This window comes from Natrix helvetica, assembly GCF_964273705.1.
Source record: "Natrix helvetica genome assembly, chromosome: 10".
In the NCBI taxonomy this organism is placed as follows: Eukaryota; Metazoa; Chordata; class Lepidosauria; order Squamata; family Natricidae; genus Natrix; species Natrix helvetica.
Window position 1 is genome coordinate 13,528,291 of NC_138561.1, and position 26,113 is coordinate 13,554,403.

The 26,113-nt window shown below is 40.7% G+C and overlaps 3 protein-coding genes across 6 annotated transcripts in view; 2 read left to right on the top strand and 1 right to left on the bottom strand.

The window, feature by feature from the left end:
• LOC309397559 (C-signal-like) overlaps window positions 1-7,269 on the bottom strand; it is a 7,513-nt gene extending 244 nt beyond the window's left edge. Inside the window, exons 1-6 of one of the 4 annotated variants that reach the window (XM_081963676.1) lie at window positions 7,131-7,269; window positions 5,151-5,372; window positions 4,294-4,345; window positions 3,010-3,197; window positions 2,519-2,677; window positions 1,372-1,479 (exon numbers count right to left, since the gene is read on the bottom strand). In XM_081963676.1, the coding sequence (XP_081819802.1) occupies window positions 1,372-1,479; window positions 2,519-2,677; window positions 3,010-3,197; window positions 4,294-4,345; window positions 5,151-5,306 (663 nt within the window). In that variant the 5' untranslated portion in view covers window positions 5,307-5,372; window positions 7,131-7,269. The other 3 variants (XM_081963678.1, XM_081963675.1, XM_081963677.1) reach the window with 3 other exon arrangements.
• LOC309397124 (C-signal-like) overlaps window positions 1-15,856 on the top strand; it is a 16,729-nt gene extending 873 nt beyond the window's left edge. Inside the window, exons 2-7 of the mRNA XM_081962874.1 lie at window positions 10,321-10,542; window positions 11,094-11,145; window positions 12,467-12,654; window positions 13,081-13,239; window positions 14,348-14,452; window positions 15,625-15,856. Coding sequence (XP_081819000.1) covers window positions 10,387-10,542; window positions 11,094-11,145; window positions 12,467-12,654; window positions 13,081-13,239; window positions 14,348-14,452; window positions 15,625-15,738 — 774 coding nt within the window. The 5' untranslated portion in view covers window positions 10,321-10,386 and the 3' untranslated portion in view covers window positions 15,739-15,856. The remainder of the gene's footprint in view (window positions 1-10,320; window positions 10,543-11,093; window positions 11,146-12,466; window positions 12,655-13,080; window positions 13,240-14,347; window positions 14,453-15,624) is intronic.
• A 3,158-nt stretch (window positions 15,857-19,014) lies between these two features.
• Window positions 19,015-25,799, top strand: LOC309397150 (C-signal-like). The gene is made up of 6 exons (XM_081962911.1): window positions 19,015-19,860; window positions 21,792-21,843; window positions 23,373-23,560; window positions 23,843-24,001; window positions 25,278-25,382; window positions 25,670-25,799. Exons 1-6 carry the CDS (start codon window positions 19,705-19,707, stop codon window positions 25,781-25,783), a joined length of 774 nt encoding a protein of 257 aa, XP_081819037.1. The 5' UTR covers window positions 19,015-19,704; the 3' UTR covers window positions 25,784-25,799.
• Window positions 25,800-26,113: the final 314 nt, after the last annotated feature.

Consider the following 26,113-nt stretch of genomic DNA (forward strand, 5'->3'; position numbering starts at 1 on the left):
GCAGTTCCTGTCAATCCTGAAGCTGCCCTGAATGAGGCCATTTTGAGACTTCAGTGCTGACACCCTGGAGCCGAGGGATAGGGAGGGGGGAATAGAGATAGTTATAGTCAAAACAAAATACTTTCTCTTGGGAACCAAGGACATTCCAGCAGGTGTTCAGAAGGAGGGGACCGATGTCACCTAGCAACTGGACTCTATCCTGATTGGGCCATGTGACTGGTTGTTTTGGGAAAGTGACAAACCTTTACTTTTAGTTAGGTGAAAAGCATGGGAATATTCAGTGTCGGTTTTCACCAGCCTGTGCCAATAGGACATAACCAATAAACTTATGCTTGGAGGAATCAACCTGCCTCAAAGTTTTGTTTGCTATGGGTATCTTACTTGGAACCCTGGGAGTTGGACCTCTTGACTATAAATATAAATATAGTCAAGAGAAGGATTCTAATATAGAGAAGGATTTGTATTAAAACAGGCCAATCTCATTTTGGCTTATGAAGGTACAGTGTAAAAGCCCAGCCCCTATGGTGGGTGATGATGCAAAGCATCATGTAAATCCCTAAACGTGGGTTAGTTAAGTTGACCATGGATGAGCAGGCCTTGGAAGTTGCAGATACTAAGTCGTTAAAATTACTTCTAACATTTGTAAAGAGGAACTCTTATTATTTGCTTTTCTATGTGAATCTTCCCCTGTTATGATTTTCGAAAGAAATGTGTCAACCCTGCTTTGAATCTCATGTATGACATGGACTGAGTCCTTCTCATTTCGTATATAAGCATATGTTTTCCTGCAGAAAGAATGCTCTGCAAATAGGGAGAATCACCCGTGGAAGGGATTCAAACATGAGAAGGTCAGATTTAGTAAGTTTCCTTTTAAGAGAAAATGGATTTTAACTTTTACAGGGGAAGATTGTTCAGTTTGCTGAGTTAAAATGTCTGTTCCTTCACTGTCTTTACACCTCATTCAATGCTCTAATTCAACATGTAGTGTAACTTTAACAGAAGTGGTCGATGTGTCTATTTTTATACTAGCACATTATTTCATCAAACAAAGCACTAAAGAACCAAATAATCAAAATACCAAAACTTTCAGGGACTCATCATTAAGTCGTTCATATGTGAGGGACCCTTAATGCTCTCTGAGGTTGGTTGTTTTCTTGAAGACATTTCATTACCCAAACTAGGTAACAACATCAATGTTAATCATCCATGCCGGGGAACAACATCACTAGCACTGATGATGTTACTTAGTTGGGTAACAAAATGTCTACAAGAAAACAACCAAGTTCAGAGACCATCATGGACCCCTCAATTCACCCCTGAATTGCAAATATTCTCCTTTATTAGTTTTCCATGCCAAAAAGAAAAACTTACAATTGGGTTGTGAATAGTATTAACTACTCCAGGGTGCATGGCGACACTCATGATGCCATCAGCTGAATATTCAAGAGACTGGCACTTGGTCAGCATATTCAGAGCAGCCTTCAAGAGTTGGGGGGGAAAAGAAGTATGAGGTTAAAATGCACTGAAGGAAAAAAGGGAAGGATACGGTGGAGATAAACAGTACACGCAGGATATTATATTGTATATTAAAGGCTACACAGGGCTGGAAAGGCCTATGAAGCACACCAACTGAAGAATTCCTTGAGGTCACACAAAGGAACAAATCTGTATCCTATTTATTCTCTTCCAAAGACTTCATTATTCTGCATCTCACCCAACTAAAATCTGTCTCAGGGTCTGCTTAATAACCTGTTTGGCCTGTCAAAACAATTTCCCATTAAATGCAATGGTACCTCGGTTAATCATGATGAATGGCAAAGAGTTCCCTTTAGGATTGATGTGGTGAGTCACAAAGCAGCTGACACCAACACATTCTAGCTTGTGCATTGAGTACCAAACAAACAACGAGTATTGGGACAACATTTTCATGTCAAAATACATTGAGCATCAAATTTGATGAGTTTCAAAGCAGTTGAGTACCAAGTTACCAATGTAGCTGCGTTTGGCAAATATGTATTTGTACCAATCCAAGGCAAACATTCCCACTGCTATATTTTTTCATATTGTTCTTGATGAGTTGTTGACTTTCATACAATAAATGAAAAGGGTAACATTTGGATAGTGCCAAAAACCACCTGTTCAAGTTACTTTTTTCTTTTCTTTATCTCAGTCCTTATATTAGAGGTAAATCATTCTGAAAAAATAAATTTCTTTTTCAAAGAATCCTTTCCCACTGAATTTGAACCAAGTTCTTGTGAGGAAGAGCTCAAAAGTGGAAGGAAGCACTTCAATGCAAGAAGTCTACATCCAAATTGGGGAAAGTGCTTGTAGAAGAGCACAGACGAGAGCAATAGAGCATCATTGCTGACCCAGAGCTGGGACACCACACAGGGCTGCATCTCAGCAATGGATTAATATGCATGTTTAGGGACACAGAAGCATGGGCAGATGCCCTCATGGATGGAAAGGGAGGTCCCACTACCTGCAGACAGGTCCACATAGAAAACTCCTTAGGTACCTTAGAGCAGCGGTATCCAATTACTTGATATTGGTCAAAATGAGACATAAGTTCAATTGAGCCGCCAATACTGGAAATGTTAATAATGGCCGCCTTGCTGGTGCTCAGCCCTTGACATGGGCTTCTCCGGGCTGCCTTCTTCAGCAGGGGTAGGAATGCCTTGTAGAGAGAAGAACAGAGAAGGAGATGCAGTTATTTCTAGGAAAAGGAGCAGTGCAATGACAAGGAAAGGTCTTCCATCTCCTCCAAGGGGACCTTCATAGACTTATCCTAATCTGAGCACAGCCAGGAAAACTCCTATGTTCCAACACTTCCTAAAAGGGAGCATCCACCCCTAATGTGTCAACCTGTTCCCAAATCTATGAACAATTTCTACTTCATTCTTTTGAGGCACTGCAGTGTTTCCATGCCCTCATGTTATATTTAATTCAATGGCTCAATCTTTTTTTCTTTGATTAAAGCAATCTTCCTTGCATTGTTTATCAATGAACCTGACTCATCAGCAGTGGACCAATGGTATTGACGGAATAGACTCTCATCATATCCTTTGCATTTTCTATTTGCAGATCGTTGAAGATCGAAGTGCCAGCGTTGTTGTATAGGAGGGTCAGGCCACCTTCTCCCACACATTTTTCCACTTCTTTCTGAGCAGCTTGGATGGTTTCAGGTTTAGTAACATCTAAGGAAAAAATAAGGTTATTGCAACAGCAGCAACATGAAGTTCTGTAATTGCAAGGCAAAGAGCTTCCTTAAACCACAGATCTTGGTGTCTCTTGATGCCACTAACCCCCTTTCAGCGTTCAATGTAAGAACTTTTATGATCTCACAGGTTGATCTAGTCTCTCTCTCGGCTCTGAACTGACGCTCGCAGAGGGCTAAAGTCAGACGGTCTTTACAGATCACATCCAAATCTTGGCTTTATAACCAAAAGCTACTGCACAAATTCACAACTGACTGTATTTCTGCAACAGTCAAGCCCTGAGTGCCATATAAAAAATGCAAATAATTTGAACCAATTGCATTGAGATGGGCGACTATAGAAATTGAATAAAACAATTAAAATACTAAAATACATGTGAGGTCTTCCTGAACCCTGTGAACTCACATAAAGTTTAACTAATATAAAGTTTGTCTGCTGGGCAAGCAGATTCCATCAGTTTTCTGACTGTTGGAACAGTTTGGAGTTCAACTCTGGGAGTTGAAGTCCACCTATCTTAAAGCTGCTCATTTTGACAAACGTTCTTATGTACAATCTCCTTCCTTTCTCAAAGCAGAGAGATGCAGATGTTGCCTTATGTCAAATGCCCATGAATGGAGCATCTTTATCTCACTGCCCAACTCTTGGAAATGGGGAGCAGTTCATCTTCTTTGAACTGAGGGTCACACAACAATCTACGCCAACTCAAAGAAACCACAGTGAACCAAACCAGAACAACCACCAACAACTGAGATTATTGCTTAATAATCTGATCATATCAACAGTATACGTGTGAAGTCTTTCAACACCAAAGCTGCACATTCTGTAATGGGAACATCCTTTAACAGCAAACATTTACCACGAGACCTCGTTATTCAAAATATTCCCTGGAGAAAGCAGTTCTAACATAAGGAGGCACGTAAGTTACATTCTTTTCTCTCTGAGGAGCTGACATTCATGAAACCAACCAATCATATTTACAGCTTTGGTCAGTTCCAGGAATAACTTTCAATTGGTTACTCAGGACTTTCCTCTACTACCAAATCTGTCGCATTTTCACATGGCTCTTGAAACTTACCTAATTGCAACACCACCAGATTTGGATATCTGCAAAACATCTCTCTTAGCTCCTGGAGGAGGAAAAAAAAGATCTTAGATTTTTCTGCGAGTTAAAATTCACAGCTAATGATATGAGCTGGATGTCACAGAAGATAATCTCAAAAGCAGGAACGTGATTTCTTTGTCATTAAATGTGCAACATCTCTGACTGAACAAAACAAAAGAAATTAAATTAAGTCTTAATGCAAATTAGTATCTTAGTCCATTCAACTTAACCCAACCATGTATTGCTCCCCCCAAAATCTTCCTCACTCTACTGCAGATTCAAAGCTTTTTAAATGGAAACCCTCACTATGAAATTAATGGTCCTGAATTCACCCTTGAACTCCGAGTCTTATTTTGGAGAATAGCAGGCAATGTTTATCTGGACAATTAGGAGTAAAAAAAGTCCATTAGGAGGAAGCAACTTGATCTACTCACATTTTGATTCCTCTGCTTTGAATGGCATTGTTTTTTTAATAAAACAATTTTTGGGTTGATTATAAGAAAAACTATGCTATAGAGATGAAAAAACCAATGGGGATTATACAGTGAAAAAAATTAATACGTTATTTACAAAATTAATACACTAATACATAATAACCCCAATAGAATTTAGGGAAAGGGAAATAAGAAAAGGGGAACTCTATCCTGTTTAAACAGAATGAATTCCATCTGCATTTTACTGCCTGCTGCAAAAGGAAAAAATATAATTGGAGTGTAAACATACGTGGATCAGAATATTCCTGAGGTGTTCAAAATGCAAAGTTGACATTCATCCTCAGTTCAAATCCTGAACCACTATTTCCAATCTATTCTGTGCTAACTCACTCTTACCTTGGTTTCTTCTCCCTCCAGGTCCAGGGTTGTAGCAAAGACCCATTTGGGTGGAGAAGGCAGCTCCAGAAACCTCTTCACCAGACCCAGACCGATCCCTCGATTGGATCCTGTCACCAGAACACTGAAAACACAGAAATCAACTGGCTGTGCCATCTCTTCAAGGACTTTCAGCTGCTGCTTCCAACTTGCTCAATTGTTTGTTTCAAATGCCTCTTTTCACTGTGGGAGATAACATTGTAATGAATGAGCTACACCGATCTTTAGATCTTTTGAGAATTCCATTTATTATTAACTATGGCTGGCAGACTACAATTTATTTACTACAAAATGCAGCATTGCTTGCCTGTAACTGAAGGAAGACAAGCTACTACTCTAGTGAATATATGTTGTATATGTTAATGAGAAGGAAGGACTTACTGGAGAAGAGCCTAATGCTGGGAAAGACTGAGACCAAAAGAAGGAGGGGATGACAGAGAATAAGGTGGCTGGATGGCGTCACTGAAGCAGTTGGCGTGAGCTTAAATGGACTCCAGTGCGGGTTTGCCCCCCCGCAAATAATGGGCTGCTCATAATGAAGACAACACAAAGGTTCCTAGATGCATGAGTGGCCCAGAACGTTATCTGGAGCCTGCTTTTATTAAGAGCTGATAGGGAAATAAAAGTATTCTGATATATAATTGGTTAAAATACAGCGTTATGCCTAATATGGTTATATTTAGCTACCTGCTTAAGCGCTTTTACCACGTGTTTCCTATGCAGCTAGTAACTTCCTCAGTTTGAAAGTCCCTGTTAAGATCTAAGCATTGCTATTGTCTTCGCAAGCACAGCTTTCTAATTTGGGTCCTCCCAGTGGGCATCCATCTCAACCCGCATTTACTACTCAATTTATTCCAGTCCCAAATTCCATATATGTGTTCCAATCAGGAAAACTGATCTGCACATATACCATGGCGACCTTGTTCCCACACTCCAGAGGATGGTAGAGGACAGGAAGGCCTGGAGGAACATTGTCCATGGGGTTACGATGGGTCGAACACGACTTTGCAACTTACAACAGCAACAACAACAACATACTGTATATTCGGTAGAGTTGTAGCTTGTCTTACTGAATGTTCCTTCAGTTACATTTAAGCAATGCTGTTTTTTGTAATAACTAAATTAGCCAGCTAGAGTCATTGGGAGTTGACAGCCAACAAATTTATTAATAAATATAATTCCTCAAAAGATCTAAATATGTCTCTCATTAATGTCATTGACTCATAATAAAGGGAGAAGCAACTGAATGTCATGAAAAACCTGGTTTTCTTTTCTCTTTCTTTCAGAAGGATTTAAAAAAAATTAACCAGTATTTTTCAGTGCCTCATATGAAATGTGATAGGATGAGGCATAATGAGTGGTGGGTCCTTCCGGTTCAGACCGGTTTGGCTGAACCATTAGTAGCTTGGCAGGCTGGGTTCCTGGAACTGGTAGCGACCCAGACCTGCCACGCCCCATGTCATGAAAATCTTGTTTTTGTTTTCTCTTTCTTTCAGAAGGGTTTTATTTAAAAAAATTAACCAGTATTCTTCAATGCCTCATATGCAATGTGAGAAGATGATTAATTGAACTTTACATCAAACCTGTACATAATCTATTAGTTTTAAACACTTTTTTCAGAACCTATTCCCCTCAAACATACCCCTATAAATATACATATGCAAATCCACAAACACACACACAAAAGTAGAGAAAAAAATCAAGTAAAAGAGAAAAGAAAGATATTTAAAGGAACAAGAATCAGAAAAAACAAGCAACTTCCAAGCATCTTTTCAACAATTATAAAGAAACTCGTTGTCCCTCTTACCTCTTCAATATTACAAAATCCCTTAGTCCATTCTTTTTTTAGTCATCAAATCCAGAATTCATTATTATTTCATTTTTTTGCCATTTCCATCAAAAATGTCCACAAGGTTTCCAGTCTTTTATAAAATTACTTACTCTTTTGTCCTTACTCAGACAGCTGAGTTTTTCCTTTTCTGCCACACTTGCTATTTTCGCACTCCATTCCTCTATTGTGGGTGTTTCAGTATTGATCCATCCTTGTGCATGTTACAACTCGCCATCCTCAGCCTGGTGTTTTTGGCTTAAAGCGTGGCCGGAGTTGCCGTCTTTCTATAAATCTTGGTCAGGGGTGGGGTTGGAGTTCTGGCTTTGTTTCAGTAAGTGGATTGATTGGATGTGTGGCTGTATCATGATTGTTAGATTGGTGGTGATTGGTGCTGGTTGTGTGTCCATTGTTGTTTCGGCCTGGGTGGTGGGTGGGGCTCGTTTGTTGACTAGGACTGGTTTCCAGATGTCTGGTAGGCGGGAGGTATCATCACGTTTATTCATGTTGTGGGAGTGTTCCTCTATTTCGATAGCTTCCATAATTATTCTCTTGTTGAATTGTTCAGTTTTGGAGATTAACGTAGTTGTCAAGGCTGTCTTGATATTGTGTTTGTGGACAATTTTGCTGATTTTATCTATGGTTCCTTTGATGTAAGGGAGGAAGGCGATGCCGTTGTCCTGTTCTGTGTCTCGGTTTTTGGGGAGAGTCTCCCTTTGGATTAGGTTGGTAATTGTTTTTCTTTGGAATCCGTTGGAAATTAATACGTTTGTGAGAGTGTGTAATTCAGTTTTCAGGTGGTCTTTGTTGACTAGGCGTTTGGTTCTGGAGATGAGGGTCTTGGCTACAGAGTTGATCTGTGCAGGGTGCTGATGGGATTGTCCGTTTAAGTAGCGGTTGGTGTGTGTTTTTTTTCTGGTAGATGGTAGTGTCCTAGGGAGCCATTGGGTTTTTTTGTAGATTAGGATGTCCAGAAAAGGAAGTTGTTTGTTTGTTTCTATTTCCATAGTGAATTGTATTTTGGAATGTAGGCTGTTGAGACTGACTCTTGAAACTTACCTAATTGCAACACCACCAGATTTGGATATCTGCAAACCATCTCGCTTAGCTCCTGGAGGAGGAAAAACAAAGATCATACAATTTTCTGTGAGTTAAAATTCACAGATAACGATATGAGCTGGATGCCACAGAAGATAATCTGAAAAGCAGGAACGTGATTTCTCTGTCATTAGATCTGTAACATCTCTGACTGAACGAAACAAAATACACTAAATTAAGGCTTAATTGCAGCTTAGTATCTTAGTTCATTCAACTTAACCCAACCATGTGTTGCTCCCCCCAACATCTTCCTCACTCTACTGCAGATCCAAAGCTTTTTAAATGGAACCCCTCACTATGAGATTAATGGTCCTGAATTAACCCTTGAACTCTGAGTCTTATTTTGGAGAATAGCAGGCAATGTTTATCTGGACAATTAGGAGGAAAATAGCCCATTAGCAAGAAGCAACTTGATCTACACACAATTTGTTTTCTAGGGATGCAATGCACAAAGCAGAATATTTAGAAGGTGGCTTGACCATGGGAAAGGATAAACAAATCATAGAGAGCTGTAATGAATTTTATGGATGTGAATTAGATTTAATTACATCTTCTTTTCACTGTCCCACATACCTCTTGCACTATGCCTTAGTTTATGCTGCTTCCTACTTTCCACTACTTAACTTTATTTTTCTGCTTTGAATGGCATTAGTTTTTTTTTAATTTTGGGGGTTGAATATAATCCGAAACAAAGTATGCTATAGCAAAGAAAAAATGGGAATATACCTTGAAAAAAAGTTAATAAATAATAATCACAATAGAATTTATGGAAAAGGAAAGAAGAAAAGGAGAACTCTATGCTGTTTAAACAGAATGAATTCCATCTGCATTTTACTGAGCACTGCCTGCTGCAAAAGAAAAGACTACACTAATTGGTGTGTAAATGTATATGGGTCAGAATATACATGCAGTGTTCAAAATGCAAGGTTGATATTCATGCTCAGTTTAAATCCTGAACCACTATTTCCAATCTATTCTGTGCTAACTCACTCTTACCTTGGTTTTTTCTCCCTCCAGGTCCATAGTTGTAGCAAAGACCCATTGGGGTGGAGAAGGCAGCTCCAGAAACCTCTTCACCAGACCCAGGCCGATCCCCCGATCAGATCCTGTCACCAGAACGCTGAAGACGCAGAAATCAAGTGGAATTGCCATCTTTCAGGACTGCAGCTGCTGCTTCCAACTTGCTCAAATGTTTGTCTCAAACGTCTCTTTTTTATAGCCGGACCGGAGATAATATTATAATGAACGGACAACACCCCATTTTTTAGATCTTTAGAGGAATTGCATTTATTATTAAATTTGTTTGCTTGCCAACTCCCTGCGACTCTGGCTGGCACACCACAACCAATTTACTTATTACAAAAAGTAGCATTGCTTACTTGAAACTGAAGGAACAGTCAGTAAGACAAGCTACCACTTTACTGAATCTATGTACTCTACGAATATATATCAGGATTGTGTTGCTGCCAGCATTACTACCAGTTCCGTGCATGCACATTTGACCATCAATGCAATAAAAATTGCTCTGAGCATGCGTAGGAGGAAAAAACAAGAAGAGGACCGGTTTGGGGGCTGGCAGGCCTGTGTTGCTGCCAGTTCCAGAAACTCAGGCTGCCAAACTACTACTGGTTGGCGGAATTGGTCCAAAACAATAGGAACCCACCACTGGGATATATGTATGCATGTATACATACATACATACACACACATACAGAGTATATACTATATATGTCCTAGAGGAGATCAACCCTGACTGCTCCTTAGAGGGCCAGATCCTGAAGAGGAAACTCAAATAGCGTGGCCACCTAATGAGAAGGAAGGACTCCCTGGAGAAGAGCCTCGTGCTGAGAAAGAAGAAGGGGACGACAGAGAACGAGGTGGCTGGATGGAGTCACCGAAGTAGTAGGTGGACTCCAGAGGTTGGTAGAGGACAGGAAGGCCTGGAGGAACATTGTCCATGGGTTGTGATGGGTCAAACATGACTTCAGAACTAACATGAACAACAACAACATATATTCGGCAGAGTGGTAGCTTGTCTTCCTGAATGTTGCTTCAGTTACATGTAAGCAATGCTACTTTTCGTAATAAGTAAATTGGTTGTGGTGTGCCAGCCAGAGTCGCTGGGAGTTGGCAGCAAACACACTTAGTAATAAACTCCTCAAAAGATCTAAAGATATCTGTTCATTATAATATTATCTCTGGCAGTAAAAAGAGGCATTTGAGACAAACATTTGAGCAAGTTGGAAGCAGAAGCTGCAGGTCCTTGAAAAGATGGCAAAACCACTTGATTTCTGTGTTTTCAGTGTTCTGGTGACAGGATCCGATCGGGGGATCGGCCTGGGTCTGGTGAAGAGGTTTCTGGAGCTGCCTTCTCCACCCAAATGGGTCTTTGCTACAACCCTGGACCTGGAGGGAGAAGACAACAAGGTAAGAATCACTTTAGCAGAGGATGGCTTGGGAATAGGGGTTCAGGATTTGAACTGTGGATGAATGTCAACTTTGATTTTGAACACCTCAGGAATATTCTGACCCACGAATGTTTACACACCAATTATATTCTCTGCTTTTGCAGCAGGCAGTGCTAAGTAAAATGCAGATGGAATTCGTTCTGTTTAAACAGTAGAGAGTTCTCCTTTTCTTTTTTCCTTTTCCTTAAATTCTATTGACTGTGGTTATTATCTATTAACTTTTTTCCCTGCATAATCCCTGTTGTTTTTTCATCTCTATAGCATGCTTTTTTCTTATATTCAGGCAAAAAGCTTTTTTTTTTTTTTTGTAAAGAAAAGCAACGCTGTTCAAAGCAGAGGAATAAAGTTGAGGAAAATAGCAAGCAAAATAAATTAAGGCACTTAATTTAATATTTTTGTATATATATTGTCCTCTTTAATATCCTGCTCAAATTACTATCTGATTCTTGTACATCATTGTGAGTTTTAACTGACCCCCCAAAAACCTATGCTCTTTTTTTCCCCTTCTAGGAGGTGAAAGAGTTGGCTTGCAAACATCCAAATCTGGTGCTGTTGCAGTTAGGTAAGCTTCCAGGAAACTGTGCAAATAGGACACATTTTGCACTACACAAATGTGCAAAGTATCAAGCTAGAAGCCATTCTTGGAACTAACATGACTTGCAGAATCAGTAGCGGTGAATCCAGCTAGTGACTCTGCTGGGTTTTTTTTAATGGTTTGACTTTGTGGTATTTTTTTAGGATTCAGCTGGTGTGTGTTATGTAAATGACGCCAGTTGTGTAGTTTGTCAATTAGCAGGATGAGTTACAGCCGTAAACTCTGGACTACAAAATACCCGTGAGAATGACATGTCAGGAACAAAAGAGAGAAAATTGAGGAAGATGTGGAGACTCTAGAAAGAGTGCAGAGAAGAGCAACAAAGAGGATTAGGGAACTGGAGGCTAAAACATATGAAGGGATGCAGGAACTGGGTATGTCTAGTTCAGTGGTTCCCAAAATGGGGCTAATGCCCCACAGGGAGGCAGTTTGATTTTTTAATGGGGGCAATTTGAACCTTGTTTAAACCAAGTTGATGGCCTTTTAGGCTTCTTCTGTCTGAGTACAGTTCACTTTTTGAGTAAAATAAGAATTATATGTCACAGGTAGGGCATCAGGTTTTTAAAGATGCTTAGATGGGGCATGGCCAAAAAAGGATTGGGAGCCATTGGTCTAGTTTTATGAAAAGAAGGACTAGGGGAGACATGATAGCAGTGTTCCAATATATCAGGGGCTGCCACAAAGAAGAGGCAGTCAAGCTATTCTCCAAACCCCCTTGGGGGCAGGACAAGAAACAATGGATGGAAACCAATCAACGAGAGAAGCAACCTAGAACTAAGAAGAAATTTCCTGACAGTTAGAACAATTAACCAGGGGAGCAACTTGCCTCCAGAAATTGTGAATTCTCCAACACTTCTTCTTTTAAGAAGAGATTGGACAACCATTTGTCTGAATGGTATAGGATTTCCTGCCTGAGCAGGGGGTTGGACTAGAAGACCTCCAAGGTCCCTTCCAATTCTGTTATTCTATTCTATTCTTTGCAGTTCTGATAGGATAGCCCCAGGTTATTTGGGCAAGAAAACTTTGTATCCGTATCAGTTGAGAGCTCTCACAAAACATCACGTCTACCGCCATATCATAGTTTGGCCTAGGTTATTGGATAGGTACAGTAAGATTTGTGTGTATTCGATTGGTTTTGGGTATAAAGCTATGACTTGTGGATGATGTACAAAGATGCTCTGTGTCACAATTGATCTTTGATCTCACTAATCAAACCCGACTACCGGTAACCGATTTTGGTTCAGCTGTGCTTGGAGCCCAGTTTTTAAGCAATGTTATCGTTCCACAGATGTCACTAAAGCTGAGAGCATCCAGGCAGTTCTGAAGGAAGTGGAAAAGTGTGTGGGGGAAAGTGGTCTGACTCTCCTCATCAACAATGCTGGCATTGGGCTGTTCAATGACCTTGAAACAGAAAACGCCAAGGATATGATGATGGTGTATTCCATCAACACCATCGGCCCTCTACTAATGAGTCAGGTTTGTTAACTTTTCATTTAAGTTTTTGGGGCCACCTTTCAAGGCAAGTCTAGTTTATTAAATAAGGCTGAAATACTAAACAATTAAATTTTATGTAATTAAAGTCATCACAAATAGAAAATGTATATGGATGTACCCCAGTGGTGAGATTCAAAATTGTTTACTACCAGTTCTGGGTGGGTGTGGCTTGGTGGGCGTGGCAGGGGAAGGTTACTGCAAAATCCCCCTTCCCTCCCGATCAGCTGGGACTCAGGAGGCAGAGAATAGATGGGGGCGGGGCCAGTCAGAGGTGGTATTTATGGGTTCTCTGAACTACTCAAAATTTCCATTACCGGTTCTCCAGAACTGGCCAGAACCAGAGGTGAATGCCACCTCTGATATATACACTTGGCCAATCAAGAAATTCTATGCTATCTCTCTTGACAGGCCTTTTTGCCCCTGCTGAAGAAGGCAGCCTTGAGAAGTCCATGTCAAGAGCTGAGCAGCAGCCAGGCAGCCATTATCAATATCTCCAGTGCTGCAGGATCCATGGAAGTGATGCTTCTTTGGGATAAGTTTAAAGTCATTGGCTACCGTTGCAGCAAGGTAACAAGCAGTAAGGTGATGCTTTTATGAAAGTTCCTGCCCACAGACAAAACCTCATGACTGAACCTGCCTGCGTCTACCTGGGGAATAAGCATGCATTTATTATCCATGTTGTGAGATAGAGCAGAAGGTAGAACGCAAGAAGGAGGGTTGTCAGCTCTTCATTCTTGCTGTTCTACAAACAGCGACGTCTGCTGCCTGCAATTTGCCAGTTCAAATCTCAACAGGCTCAAGGTTGACTCAGCCTTCCATCCTTCCGAGGTGGGTAAAATGAGGACCCAGATTGTTGGGGGCAATAGACTGACTCTGTAAACCACTTAGAGAGGGCTGTGAAAGCACTATAAAGCGATATATAAGTCTAAGAACTATTGCTATTTGGATACATAATTCATTACTCTTTTCCTTCGTTGTATGTGTACGTGCCTGTGTAACTCAAGAAATGATTAGAAAAGTTAACTAAACCTTTCCAGTAACTATCGTTGCAAAGTATGCTATGAAAGGAAAATGCGACTTCTTTGGAAAAGGAAAACATTGAATACAAGTTTCCTTGAGTAACCTGGGCAGGATTGTTAAAAGAGATTGGGAGCCATTTTCCTTCTCGGAAGGAGTTCCCATCCAAGCTGTTAGTCGTATAGACAAACCCCCAGGATCTCAAATTACACCCTAAATATGTTTGGGCAAAGTTTGAAGACTTTTGCAGAGATTGACAGTCCCAGAATTCTAACCCTTTGCATTTGAACTGTAAAAGTGCTCGAGAAGATGTAACAGATTGAATTCATGATAATTATGAATTATAATTCTATCCACCCATCCACCCCCTTTGAAGACAGCTGAGCATTTTGTTAGTTCTTACCCCAATTCCTTTAGGGGGGAAATAGATTTAAATAAAGCTGTGGCAACTTTGACATTCCATTCCTGTCTCTTTGCAGTTGCCATGACCTTTGGAGTCATGGGGAAATGCCTAGATAAATTCTGAGGGGCTTCCTACCTCCTCCATTTCCTGACCGATACACCTACTACCCCGTGTTAATTCATCATATATTTTTTCCTTCCATCTGTCGTCTCTTCATTGCCTTCCCTGCTCACCGTTGCTATTTGTCCCCAACAGGCTGCTTTAAACATGCTCACCAAATGCCAGTCACTTGAGTATCCACGCTATGGGATTCTGTCCGTCTGCATCCATCCTGGCTGGGTGAGGACGAATTTCAAAGACGTAAGTGCTTCAACCTGGGAAAAGGAAAACTTATTCAGAGATGCATCAATGACCTAATGACAAGCGCCTGATAGTTTTGGTGTTCTGATTATTTGTGTTTTTAGTGTTATGTCTGATATTATATTAATTCGGACAATATGCTAAAGCAGAGGTGAGCAAAATGTGGCTCTTGAGCCACATGTGGCTCTTACATCCCTCTGCTGCGGCTCCCTGTCGTTCATCCTATGCATCACAACTGCCAATGTGCGACATCCGCCAGAATGTGATTTATTGAGCTCTTTGACTCCGGAAGGCCAACGATGGATAAATTCCAGAAAAGAAAAGTTTCAGAAGAAAACAGAACGTTCAATTCAACTCCATATGCTAGTTTTGTGTCTGCTCAAGAAATTGTCAGGCATGGGAAGGGTTTTGTAGCTCCCTGTGTTTTCTTTTCTGTGGGAAACAGGTCCAAATGGCTCTTTGAATGTTTAAGATTGCCGACCCCCGTAGTGAAGCAAACTCATGCATGTTAGGCAAAGGCTGCTTGTCGTACAGGCTAAATTTGGAATTTAACCTGTGTGTGTAAAGATGACAGAGGACTGGCAACCTTAACGATGCAAATGGAATACAGATTCTAAATAAACTTTCCTTCCCGTTTTTTCTTACAAAGGAAATGTACGTCATCTCTTCCCAACTTCCTTTCATGGAATCTCAGCCAGTCTAGTCTATCCTAGACTCAGCTAGTCTAGGAACTAGAGTTCCTTGTACTCTAGGAATAGTAGAGTATTCCTATAGTCAGAAAACCTGAGTAGGTAAATCTTACCCTAAGGCAAAAATCATACCGTGGAGCTTTTAGAAGCATCAGAAGTAAAGGTAAAGATAAAGGCTTCCCTCGCACATATGTGCTAGTCATTCCCGACTCTAGGGGGCGGTGCTCATCTCGTTTCAAAGCCGAAGAGCCAGCACTGTCTGAAGACGTCTCCGTGATAATGTGGCCGGCATGACTAAATGCCAAAGGTGCACAGAACGCTGTTACCTTCCCCCCAAGGTGGTCCTTATTTTTCTATTTGCATTTTTGTATGCTTTTGAACTGGTAGGTGGTTCTTCCTCCTGTCTTCCCAGGGTTATCCCACAAACCATTATCGCAAGTTGATGTGCTGATGAGGGTTTTTTTGTGTGTGTTGTTGTTACAGGCGGATCTCTCGGTGGAAGAGAGCACGCAAGGCATTATGGCGGTGCTTTCCAGGCTGTCTGAGAAGGATAACGGGACCTTTGTGGACTGGTTGGGTCGACAAGTACCCTGGTGATCCATTTTCATCTTAATGCTTGGACAATGAGCACTGATGCTTCGTGCCCGAGCTAATATAACACTAATGTCACACTGTATTCCCAGGTTATGAATCTCCAATAAATCACTGATTGTCATGGAAATCTTGTCTTTGTTCCCACTCCCCCGCTTCATTGTATAGTATGGCCTTTATTGTCATTGTACATCAGGAGTCCTGAAACTTTTTAAACAGGGGGCCAATTCACGGTGCCTGAGACTGTTGGGGGGGGGGAACGGACCAGCTGGGTGGGTGTGGCTAGGTGGTCATGTGACTTGATGGGTGGGATTAGGTCATGTGACTAGGTAGTTGTGGCCAATTTAACAGTCCATTAAACAATGCACACAAATGAAACTTTGTTTTGCTCCTGGGGGGTGTTTTATTTGCTTTTGTGCCTTTGGTTGCAGACAATTGGTCCAACAGCTTCAAAAATCCTCTAAAAGGAGGCAAATGGCCAGCTGTCTGCAAGGAATATAAATCCTTCCATTCCCCACCATCCAGTCAGATCTGAAGAAGCTTCTTGGATGGGAAACGAAACGTCTTCAAAAAAAAAAAAAAACCCCAAGAAAGACCAGTTGCTTCCTGAAAAAGCATCTTTGGGACAACTACAAGCTGGATGACCGAGAATCTCTACAGACTTAATTATTCTGCATCTGGTCTCCGGGCTGTAGTTTGAGGACCCATGTTGTACATCATGTATACAAAGAACTTGGTTATTGTATTGTATTTGAAACTGTACATTGTACACTTTTAACTCCATAGTCCATTTTAACCCTTCTGTCCATTTCAGCACATTCGAGTATCTTCCTAAATTACCATTTTATCGGGGTGGGGAGTAGTTTTTTGTTTGTTTCCAATTTTGTGCAAAGGCGATCCTAGCAGTGGTTAGTATGGGTAATATTATATATTGATATTTCTTGTCCATCTTTGGATCTAGTATACCTAATACACATAATTCTGGACAACGACTTCTTATGCATCTGCTGATATTGTCATGCAGTCACTGGAGCCATGGGACTCAACCATTGGGGCTTGGAAGCTGTCTAGATGCTCCTGGGGTGGTGATGAATTGCATGGATTAGCGTCCAGATGTGATGTTCTAAGAGACTAAAACAAGCTGAAACAGCATGCGGTTGTTGTTGTTGTTACCTAAATAATGTGGTGGTTTTTCAGAAGTCGCTGATCAAAGCAGTTTATTACATAAAATAAATACTGAACAATTAAGTTCAGACTAGGTAAATACAGAAGAGCAATAAGGCAGAAAATGGGTCATCAAAAGCTTGGTCCATGCTGTCTGTGTGTGTGTGGGGGGGGTTGAATTACTCTCTCTCTTTCTCTCATTTCATCTTGCATCAGAAAAAATTCAGACACAACACTAACTAGTCTGTGAGACACAATAAATTATAATGTTACTCATCTAATTGTTAGGGCATTTTATTGACATGCGGTCAACTCATGAAAAGGCCTCTCTTTGATCCTTGTCACCCTGGTAGATCTCTCCAGCAGACACATGGAGCGTGTCTGTGGTTCATTTTAGGACTAATGAAAGCTCTAAAGTTAATTCATTATTAGCTTTAATAATAATTTATTTTAGCTTCAGAAGTAAACTGCCTAGTTGCTAGCGTAGATGATTATAGAACAGACGTCACCTTTGGGACCCCACTTGAAAATAATTGTCCACAGGGAATGTGATCCAATAAAGTCCCCAAAGATTGAGGATACATTTCCCAGCTTTTATTACCTTTTAGCCCAACAAGAGAGTCAGAATATTCATGAACTGTCAGAGGCATGATAACAAGGTCAGCCAATGTATAGGCATGGCAATTGGGCCAGCTAATGGGAACTATTTGGTGACTGAGAGCCATGCCAGATGGCTCAGAGCCTGGGCATGGCTTACCTATGTAGCTCTGAGACTGTGCAAGAGAACTAATCTAGTCTAAGCTCTGAACTACGAACTGAAACCACTCTCTCCTCTGCCTGTGTTTTGCCTGTTACTACTACCACGTTGGAGAATCCACTATTGGTATTGTACATTTACTCATGTGTTCTGATGTATATAAAGAAGTTAATGAATCCTGCTGAATCAATTATCTGTGTGTGCTTTCTGGATTTTGATTTTTTTGCAACAAACTCTGACAAAGAGTTGGCAGATGGTAGCGGTTTTCTTTAATGGGCTTTGTTCTCTCTCTTCCTAACACAATTGCACACAGAAACACGGACATATAATCGAGTGTCCATATATATACTAGTCCTCCAAAGATACGTATATCGCAGCAACATAGGTCTGGAGGCTCCAATGTCAACAAAGAATTTGCTGGGAACATCTAAATATCCAGGATCTGCATCAGATTTTGTTGGCTATGGATCACCGTGGACATCAGCCAAAGTGAACATAAGACCTTCTAACATCTGAAGAAGGTAACCCAGAGAAAGCAAAGGCTAACATGCACCATCATCTTCTTTTAACAACTCCATAATCCCCATGGGGGTGGTTAGATCTGTCCCACGGGGCCAGCTTGGAAACAGCGAAGGACCGACCTGCGGTGCCTCTGCCAGCGAAAATGGATTCTCAAGCTCCATTTCACTGGCAGAGGGTTGCAGGAGGCCATGGCAGCTGAAAACGGAGCTGGGGAGCCCATTTTTGCTGGCAGAGAGCTTGGGTCACCACAGACGCCCCCAACATGAGCGATGTCAAGCTGTCCACACACACCCCAGCCCCCTCCCCAGGTCAAATACAACCCTGATGCGGCCCTCAATGAAATCGAGTTTGACACCCCTGTTATAGGCACTTAATGCACTGAGATGTATTTGCTAAAAGGCGGAAATACACCACATAAAATAGAGAATGGAAGGGAGGAGACAGGAGAGAGGGAAGGAGAAGGGAGGGAGAGAGTAGGAGAGAGGGAAGTTATGGAAAGAGAGGAGAGGAGAGGGAGAGAGCAAGGGGACGTAGAGAAGACAGAGATGGCAGAGGGAAGAAAGGAGGTAGGGAGGAGGAGAGAGGGAGAGCAGAAGAGTGGAAGATGAAATAGACTATAATACGGTGTATGGAAAGCAGAAGAGCAAATAAAAATTGAAGATGCTTAATGGCAAGAGGAATTGATATATTATTGAATATTCAAAAACGTTTGTTAAGAAGTAATGGTATGCTTTGGATTATATTATATGTATGTTAAAAAATAAAAAAATGGCAAAAAAAATAAACTGAGATGTATTATCCAACAAACCATTCAATCGTGGTATGAAAATCTTGGTCTTTTTCCCTTTCTTTCAGAAGGTTTTTAAAAACTGCCACTTAATGTGAATTATATTAATAAACAAGCAAACAAAACACCTGCTTTTGTTCCCTCTCTTATCCAGGCGGTTTTTAAAAAAATGACTGATACTAGTAAAAACAAATGAATGTATATAGATTTTTAAATGATATGCTGCTGCTATTTTTATGCTCTTACTGAAGTCATGGGTCACAACGAGTTTTGGAAACTGTTTAGATGCTCTTGAGAAATATTTGTCTTATCATTGTGTTTCTAAATAGCTGTAATGAAATTATTGTTCGTCAAATACATTTTTACGTAGTTGATCTTATCTATGGTATCACTGAAAATTATTATTTGATGCCAATATTGCTTTTTTTTCTTTTGTCAAGTTCAGTGTCAGCATTTAAGATTTTCTTTATTAAATTAGAGTCATAGCCTATTACTCTTGTAATGGGCTCCAGAAATCAAATTAAAATGTCTTCAAATTAGTCATTTTAATTAAAGCGTCAACTGCAACAAATTTCAGATTATGTTCTTGCGCTGCTAGTCTGACTCAGGAAATTTTATTCTGGAACTTTATCAAAAGGGTGTGGTGTGATTCCCCATAATTGTGCTTCATGCAATGAGAAGAGAAGGCATTTGAAAGAAGCATTCAAGAAGTTTGGAAGTAGAAGCTGCAGCTCCTGGAGAGATGGCGAAGTCAATGCATTTGTCCGTTTTCAGCGTTCTGGTGACTGGATCCGATCGGGGGATCGGCCTGGGTCTGGTGAAGAGGTTTCTGGAGCTGCCTTCTCCACCCAAATGGGTCTTTGCTACAACCATGGACCTGGAGGGAGAAGACAACCAGGTGAGCATGACTTCAAATAGCAGGGTTTGTTTGTTTTGTTTTATTGGATTTATATGCCGCCCTTCTCCCAAAGGACTCAGGATGGTGAGGTGGACCTCCAAAGACAGCAGTTTAAGCTTTTAGATAAAATGTAACAGAGAAATGAGACCTAGATTACTTACAGCAAACAGTAAGCTATGACTTATTTTACTTTGTCTTTTTGTGTGACATTCTATAGCCCAGGTTGAAGCAAAGCTCTGGGTGTCTAAGATAATACCAGTTATAATAACATGCTCACCACAATTTTGGGGATCTACCTGGTAGCCTCCTTTGCTTATTATTATTTTTTAAATGCTTGTTTAATTTTAAAATTCTGCAAAAAAGACGATGCTGAAATGAAAGCACCAATTTCAATGTTGCATTTCAAACCCCTTATGCCATTTTGGTCCATCTCTAGCCAGCCGGTCAGGATTGAGCTCATTCCGTATTAATATTATATAGGTCCCTTCTCTTCCCTTCGAGATGTATATGCGTAGGACTGAATCATGACTGAAGTGTTATGTTTAGTAGACAAAATACACTATTTGGGGTATATTTTGGATGATACATGCAACCATTGTTAAATAAGCAATGGGTGAGGCTGGGCTGCTTCCTACCAAAAGCGTGGTTTCTGATTGGTCTCCAGCCCAAACCGAGAGACAAGACAGTGAGAGCCAATTAAACTCAATCTTTATTTGGTTACACGTACTAGACAGAATCTTGCCAGACTAAAGCTATAATCTTCTAAGATATTAGATCTATTCTGAGAGATTCTAGGGTGTGATTACCCTGAAACTCTTCTGCCCTCCTTCCAGATTAGGACTTTGCAGTCTCTTTCTCTCGGGGCTCTTTCTAGTAAAGCTCTGAGATAATCAGATTCTCCCCCACAGCTGCTACAGGTGCACAATCGCTGACATCAGCCATATGAAGAATAATGATTAGTTTTCAAACCTAGATTCTAATATTCATAGAGAATTCCAAATATGGCCACTGGCTATTAGGAGTTGGGGGTCCCCTGTTCTGAACCATTAACTGTGTTTAACAGGTTGCAATAGCTATGTGGAAAACTGACATGATAGCTTCATTAAGCTATCCCAGCCAGCGGCAAGCATAGCAAAGGAAGGTTTGAGAAAACCATGTCCTCAGCAGCAAAGAAGTTGGTTCCTGATTTTTCCAGTTAAAAAGCTTTGAAGCAGTAGTAGAGAGTCCTAACTAGTTGAGTTAAGCCATACTTCTTGGGTTCTTATTTTGCATTTAGCCTGAATGTGGTTTATTAAGTCTTGCTTATTGATGGGTGGAGTAGAGTAGAGTAGAGTAGAGTAGAGTAGAGTAGAGTAGAGTACAGTACAGTACAGTACAGTACAGTAATAGAATGGAATGGAATAGAATAGAAAAGAGAATAGAATAGAATAGAATAGAATAGGAAAAGGAATAGGAAAAGGAATAGGATAGAATAGAATAGAATAGAATAGAATAGAATAGAATAGAATAGAATAGAATAGAATAGAATAGAATAGAATAGAATAGAATAGGAGTAGAATAGGAATAGAAATGGAAGAAGAGAATAGAGTAAAATAGAGTAGGAGTAGAAATGGAAAAAGAGGAGTAAATAGAAGAATATAAGAGAAAAGAAGAGAATAGGAATAGAAATGGAAGGATAGAATAGGATAGGATAGGATAGAGTAGGAGTGGGAGTAGGAGTAGGAGTAGAAAAGGTAGAATAGAATAGGTTTATTGGTCAAGTGTGATTGGATAATATGATGTGGGCCAAATGATGTCTTTTTTTCCTGCTTCATCTTCCTTTTGATATTGTCCTCTTTGGACTTCAGAAGAACTCCTCATCTGTATTTTTCTATGCAATGCCAAGTTTTACTCCAGAGGAAAGCTGAAACACTGATTATTTTCTTCTTCAGGAGCTGAAGGAATTAGCATGCAAATATCCAAATCTGGTGGTTTTGCAATTAGGTAAGTGTATTATTTATTAATTTGGTTCATTTAGGCAGCTGCCCATCTCACATAGGTGGGACTCTAAAAGGCATTCAAAATTTAAACATTCAAAATAGTCAACACACTCACAGAAACAAGAAATAACCAAAACTACCCTGTTAAATGCCGAAGGCAGAAAACTTGAATGTAAGCCCATGGTGCCTCCTGGCTTTCCAAAGGTAGGACACTCCCAATGAATGTGGCATACGCATGATGTCTTCAAAGAAGTGCCCAAACTATCCCTTGCAGAGCTGGGGAGTTCCACAAAAATTGGACCTTTCCACATGTGCTTTTCCTTGGAGGTCAACTTTGCTTTCCTCCTAAAATTTTACTTCTCTCCATCAAACTTCATCTCAGGCCTGGAAAGACAGAATATTGTTATAGGGAAGATAATCTCATGTCTAGTTTAATGAAAAGAAGGACCAAGGGAGACATGATAGCAGTCTTCCAATATCCCAGGGGCTGCCAAAAAGAAGAGGGAGTCAAACTGTTCTCCAAAGCATCTGAAGGCAGGACAAGAAGCAACGGGTGGAAACTAATCAAGGAGAGAAGCAACTTAGAACTATGGAGAAATTTCCTGACAGTGAGAACAATTCATCAGTGGAACAACTTGCCTCCAGAAGTTGTGAATGCTCCAACACTGGAAGTTTTTAAGATGATGTTGGATATTCATTTGTCAGAAGAGGCATAGGGTTTCCTGCCTAAGCAGGGGTAGGACTAGAAGACCTCCAAAGGTACCTTTCAACTCTGTATTCTATTTTTTCGCTTTGGGGAGATGGGTTTTACTATGTTTAATAATGTTTGTAGAGAAAACAGATGGCAACCAAACTCTGCTATCATTTGGCACAAGGGAATAAGGAAGATTTAACCTAGAATTGTTCAACAATAATAAAAACAACCCGATTTCTGCCGCCATCAAGTCATCAAGAGCTTGTGGTGGGATTTCCATTTATAGGGTTTTTTTTTTTTTGCCTTATAACCAATGTTGCAAAATTTGCTGTTTCCCTAATGCTATTCTTAACCCATTCATGTGTTTCACTTGCTGTCATTTGACTAGATGTGGATTCTCGAGTTAAGTTTGAATCTTGAAGTTGCCTGTGAATGAACCCAGATCCTATCTCTTGACCCAGGATCTCTAGTTTTTGACCCTGGGACCTGAACTTTGCCTTGGGAGCTCCAAACCATTGGCCTGAGGGTGCTGACCTTCAACAAGGAATCTTCATTGACCCAGGGGCCGTCATCTTTGGGCCCTTACAGATTGAATGGTGACCCTGGCCCAGATCCCTCTGGGATGCTATTCCTATCCGCGAAGCTTCAGGGTCATTTGGCTAGCAAATTGAATTGAAAATGGCATCCAGTCTCTTGGTTGCCTAGTTGCTCTTTGATAAGGTAGCAACCTGCATGAATTGACACTAAGATCTAACCAAAGAAGCATGATTCCAAGAACTCCTCTCTAGCAATTCTGAAAGAGCCCTTGGCTGATATTGGAATAATATTGTTTTCCTCAGATGTCACTAAACTTGAGAGCGTCCAGGCGGTGGCGAAAGAAATACAGAAGTGTGTTGGAGAAAGTGGATTGACCCTCCTTATCAACAATGCCGGAATTCTGGTGGGCAGCGAGCTGGACAGGGAAAATGCCAAGGACATGATGAGGGTGTATTCTGTCAATACTATTGGGCCCCTGCAAATGAGTCAGGTTTGTCCCATTATTCATTTATATTTTTGGAATAACTTTTGAGATTTTTCAGGATTTCACCTGGATGAGACTGCTAACAGAGAGAGGTGCCATAGTAACACAGTGGTCTGAATGCAGTATTTCTGGCTAACTCTGCCCACTGCCGGGAGTTCGATCCTGACCAGGTTACGTGTTGTCTTTAGTCAGCACCTGTTACACCTCTACTTCAGGAACTGCTGGGGAACAGATTCTTTTCCTGGACCTAACTGCAGACCATTCTCTCTTTTCTTTCCTCTCATAAAGGCTTGCTTGCCTCTGCTGAAGATGGCAGCCCGGAGAAGTCCATGTCAAGGACTGAGCGCCTGCAAAGCAGCCGTTATCAATATCTCCAGCATCTTAAGCTCAATTGAACTTTTGGAGCGTTGGGAGACAGTGAAAATAGTTGCCTACCGCTGCAGCAAGGTAATGGAACGTAATTTGGGGTTCAGGTAAACTTTCCTGCTGAAGAGAGGGGGACTCTGAAATCTGAAACAAAGGGAGGATTTGTTCTAAAACTCAGTTTTGCTGATGCAAGCCAGGTATGGAACTGTAGCAACGCTCAGGGTAGAAGTTTTCTCATGGAATTGCAGGGCACCCCTTTACATGGACTCTGCCCAAATTCAGATCTTCTTCTTCTGGAAGGTTATCTGGACTTCTATCTAGGGTCTGATATAAAGACTGAAATTAAGAAGTAACTACTTTGAATAGGAGGGGGAGCGATGGCTCAGCAGCTAAAGATGGTGAGGTTGTCAAGTGGAGAGCCGACAGTCCGGGTTTGAGACCGAGCACTGAGCGACGGGGTGAGCTCCCGTTCCTACCCCAGCTCCTGCCCATCTAGCAGTCCGAAAGCATTTAAATGCGAGTAGATTAATAGGTACCACTTCGGTGGGAAGGTAACAGTGTTTCGTGTGCCTTCAGCATATAGCAATTGTCTTCGAACAACACCGTTATCTCCTCACCTTGAATAGAGTGCATTTTATTTATTTATTTATTTATTTTTGCATACGTTATTACCATTTTCATTCATTGTACTCAGCTCAAAACACACATTTGTGAGAAAGGAAATAAAGCATTATGTTTATGAGTAAGAACATTTGTAATCTTGGGGAAACCAAAGATACTTCCCAAAACAAATTAATGGAGGTTTAGTACAGTACCTGGGACAGGCTGGTAAAAATAGTATGACAGATATTTTCACCTGGATGAAACTGCTGTTAGAGACAGCAAAGGCAAAGATGATCCCAAACATAGACCTCTTAGATATGTTAGAGCATGCTAAAACTGTTGATAGAGATTGAAAATGTTTTATCTACCCCTATAGTTTTCCACACTGTAGATGGAGGGGTGTCCAAAGTCAATTATAAGAGGATCAATGACTGGATCCAGAAAATGCAATAAAGAAAATAATGGTTATGTTTCTTTGTCACCCATAGCTGTGTGCATGTTTTTATCCTTCTATCCATTTTCTGAGAAATAACCGAAAGGGAATTTTGTTGCCACCTTAAATATTTCATATCTGATTCTTTGCAGTTCTTATTATCTCAAGTCATAAAGAAGCTGCCTAAAGAAAATTAGGACCAGGGGTGCTCCCATTTCTCTTAGGGTCTAATATCTTAAAATGTATGATTTATCATACTTTTATAAATCTTCTATTGTCTCTTTAATGCATTCCCTGCTCATCCTTGTTTGTCCCCAATAGACTGCTCTAAATATGCTCACCAAATGCCAGTCCCTGGACTATTCAGCTCATGGAATTCTGTGTGTCGCCATCCATCCCGGTCAGGTGAAAACAACTGAAAAGGAAGTAAGTGTTTTAACCTAACAAAAAGGACAACTCACTCATATATGCACACCCATAAATATGGATGATCTAACAATGAGTTGTGGTGGTCTAATTATTTGAGTGTTTAGCATTTTGTTTTACTGTCTTAATGGTTCATCCAATATACGAATGCAGTGTCATAAAAGTCGCATGACCATTAAGCAAATATGCATATTATCGTATCATTTCTCTGATAACCTTAGTTAAGGATCTCAGGCTACGCAAAGGGGGATTCTTTTCTAAGTTTGTGAGATCTTTCTTTGTGACAGGCGGATTTATCTGTGGAAGAGAGTACGCAGGGCATCCTGACTGTGCTGTCCATGCTTTCTGATGAGGACAACGGGACCCTTGTGGATTGGTTGGGCCGCCGAATTCCTTGGTGAATACTCATCTATGCAATCCCATGGCTACAATATATTCACAAGGGACAAATCCTCAATAAATCACTGGGCATCAATTTTTTGTCTTCGTTGCGTGCCGTCTTTCTTCTATGTGACATTGAAAGGAATCTGCCATTCTTTGAAGTGCAAACCAGTCCTAATATGAAACATTTCTACTCAGATCAGGGGCCTTAATTTATACAAACACACTCAATTTACACACACAAACACTCAAATGTGGTGGGTTGTTGTTGTTCTTACATTTCTGTCCCTCTTTCTTTCATTCTGGTCTTGTCAAAGTGTCCACTGTCAAAAAAGCTGAAGCATTTCCCA

Excerpts from the sequence above, each read along its gene's own strand:
- LOC309397150 (XM_081962911.1), top strand. The coding sequence starts at position 19,705 with ATGGCGAAGTCAATGCATTTGTCCGTTTTCAGCGTTCTGGTGACTGGA. Across the intron at positions 24,002-25,277 it reads TTGCCTACCGCTGCAGCAAG|ACTGCTCTAAATATGCTCAC; the intron begins GTAATGGAACGT and ends TGTCCCCAATAG. Across the intron at positions 25,383-25,669 it reads TGAAAACAACTGAAAAGGAA|GCGGATTTATCTGTGGAAGA; the intron begins GTAAGTGTTTTA and ends TCTTTGTGACAG.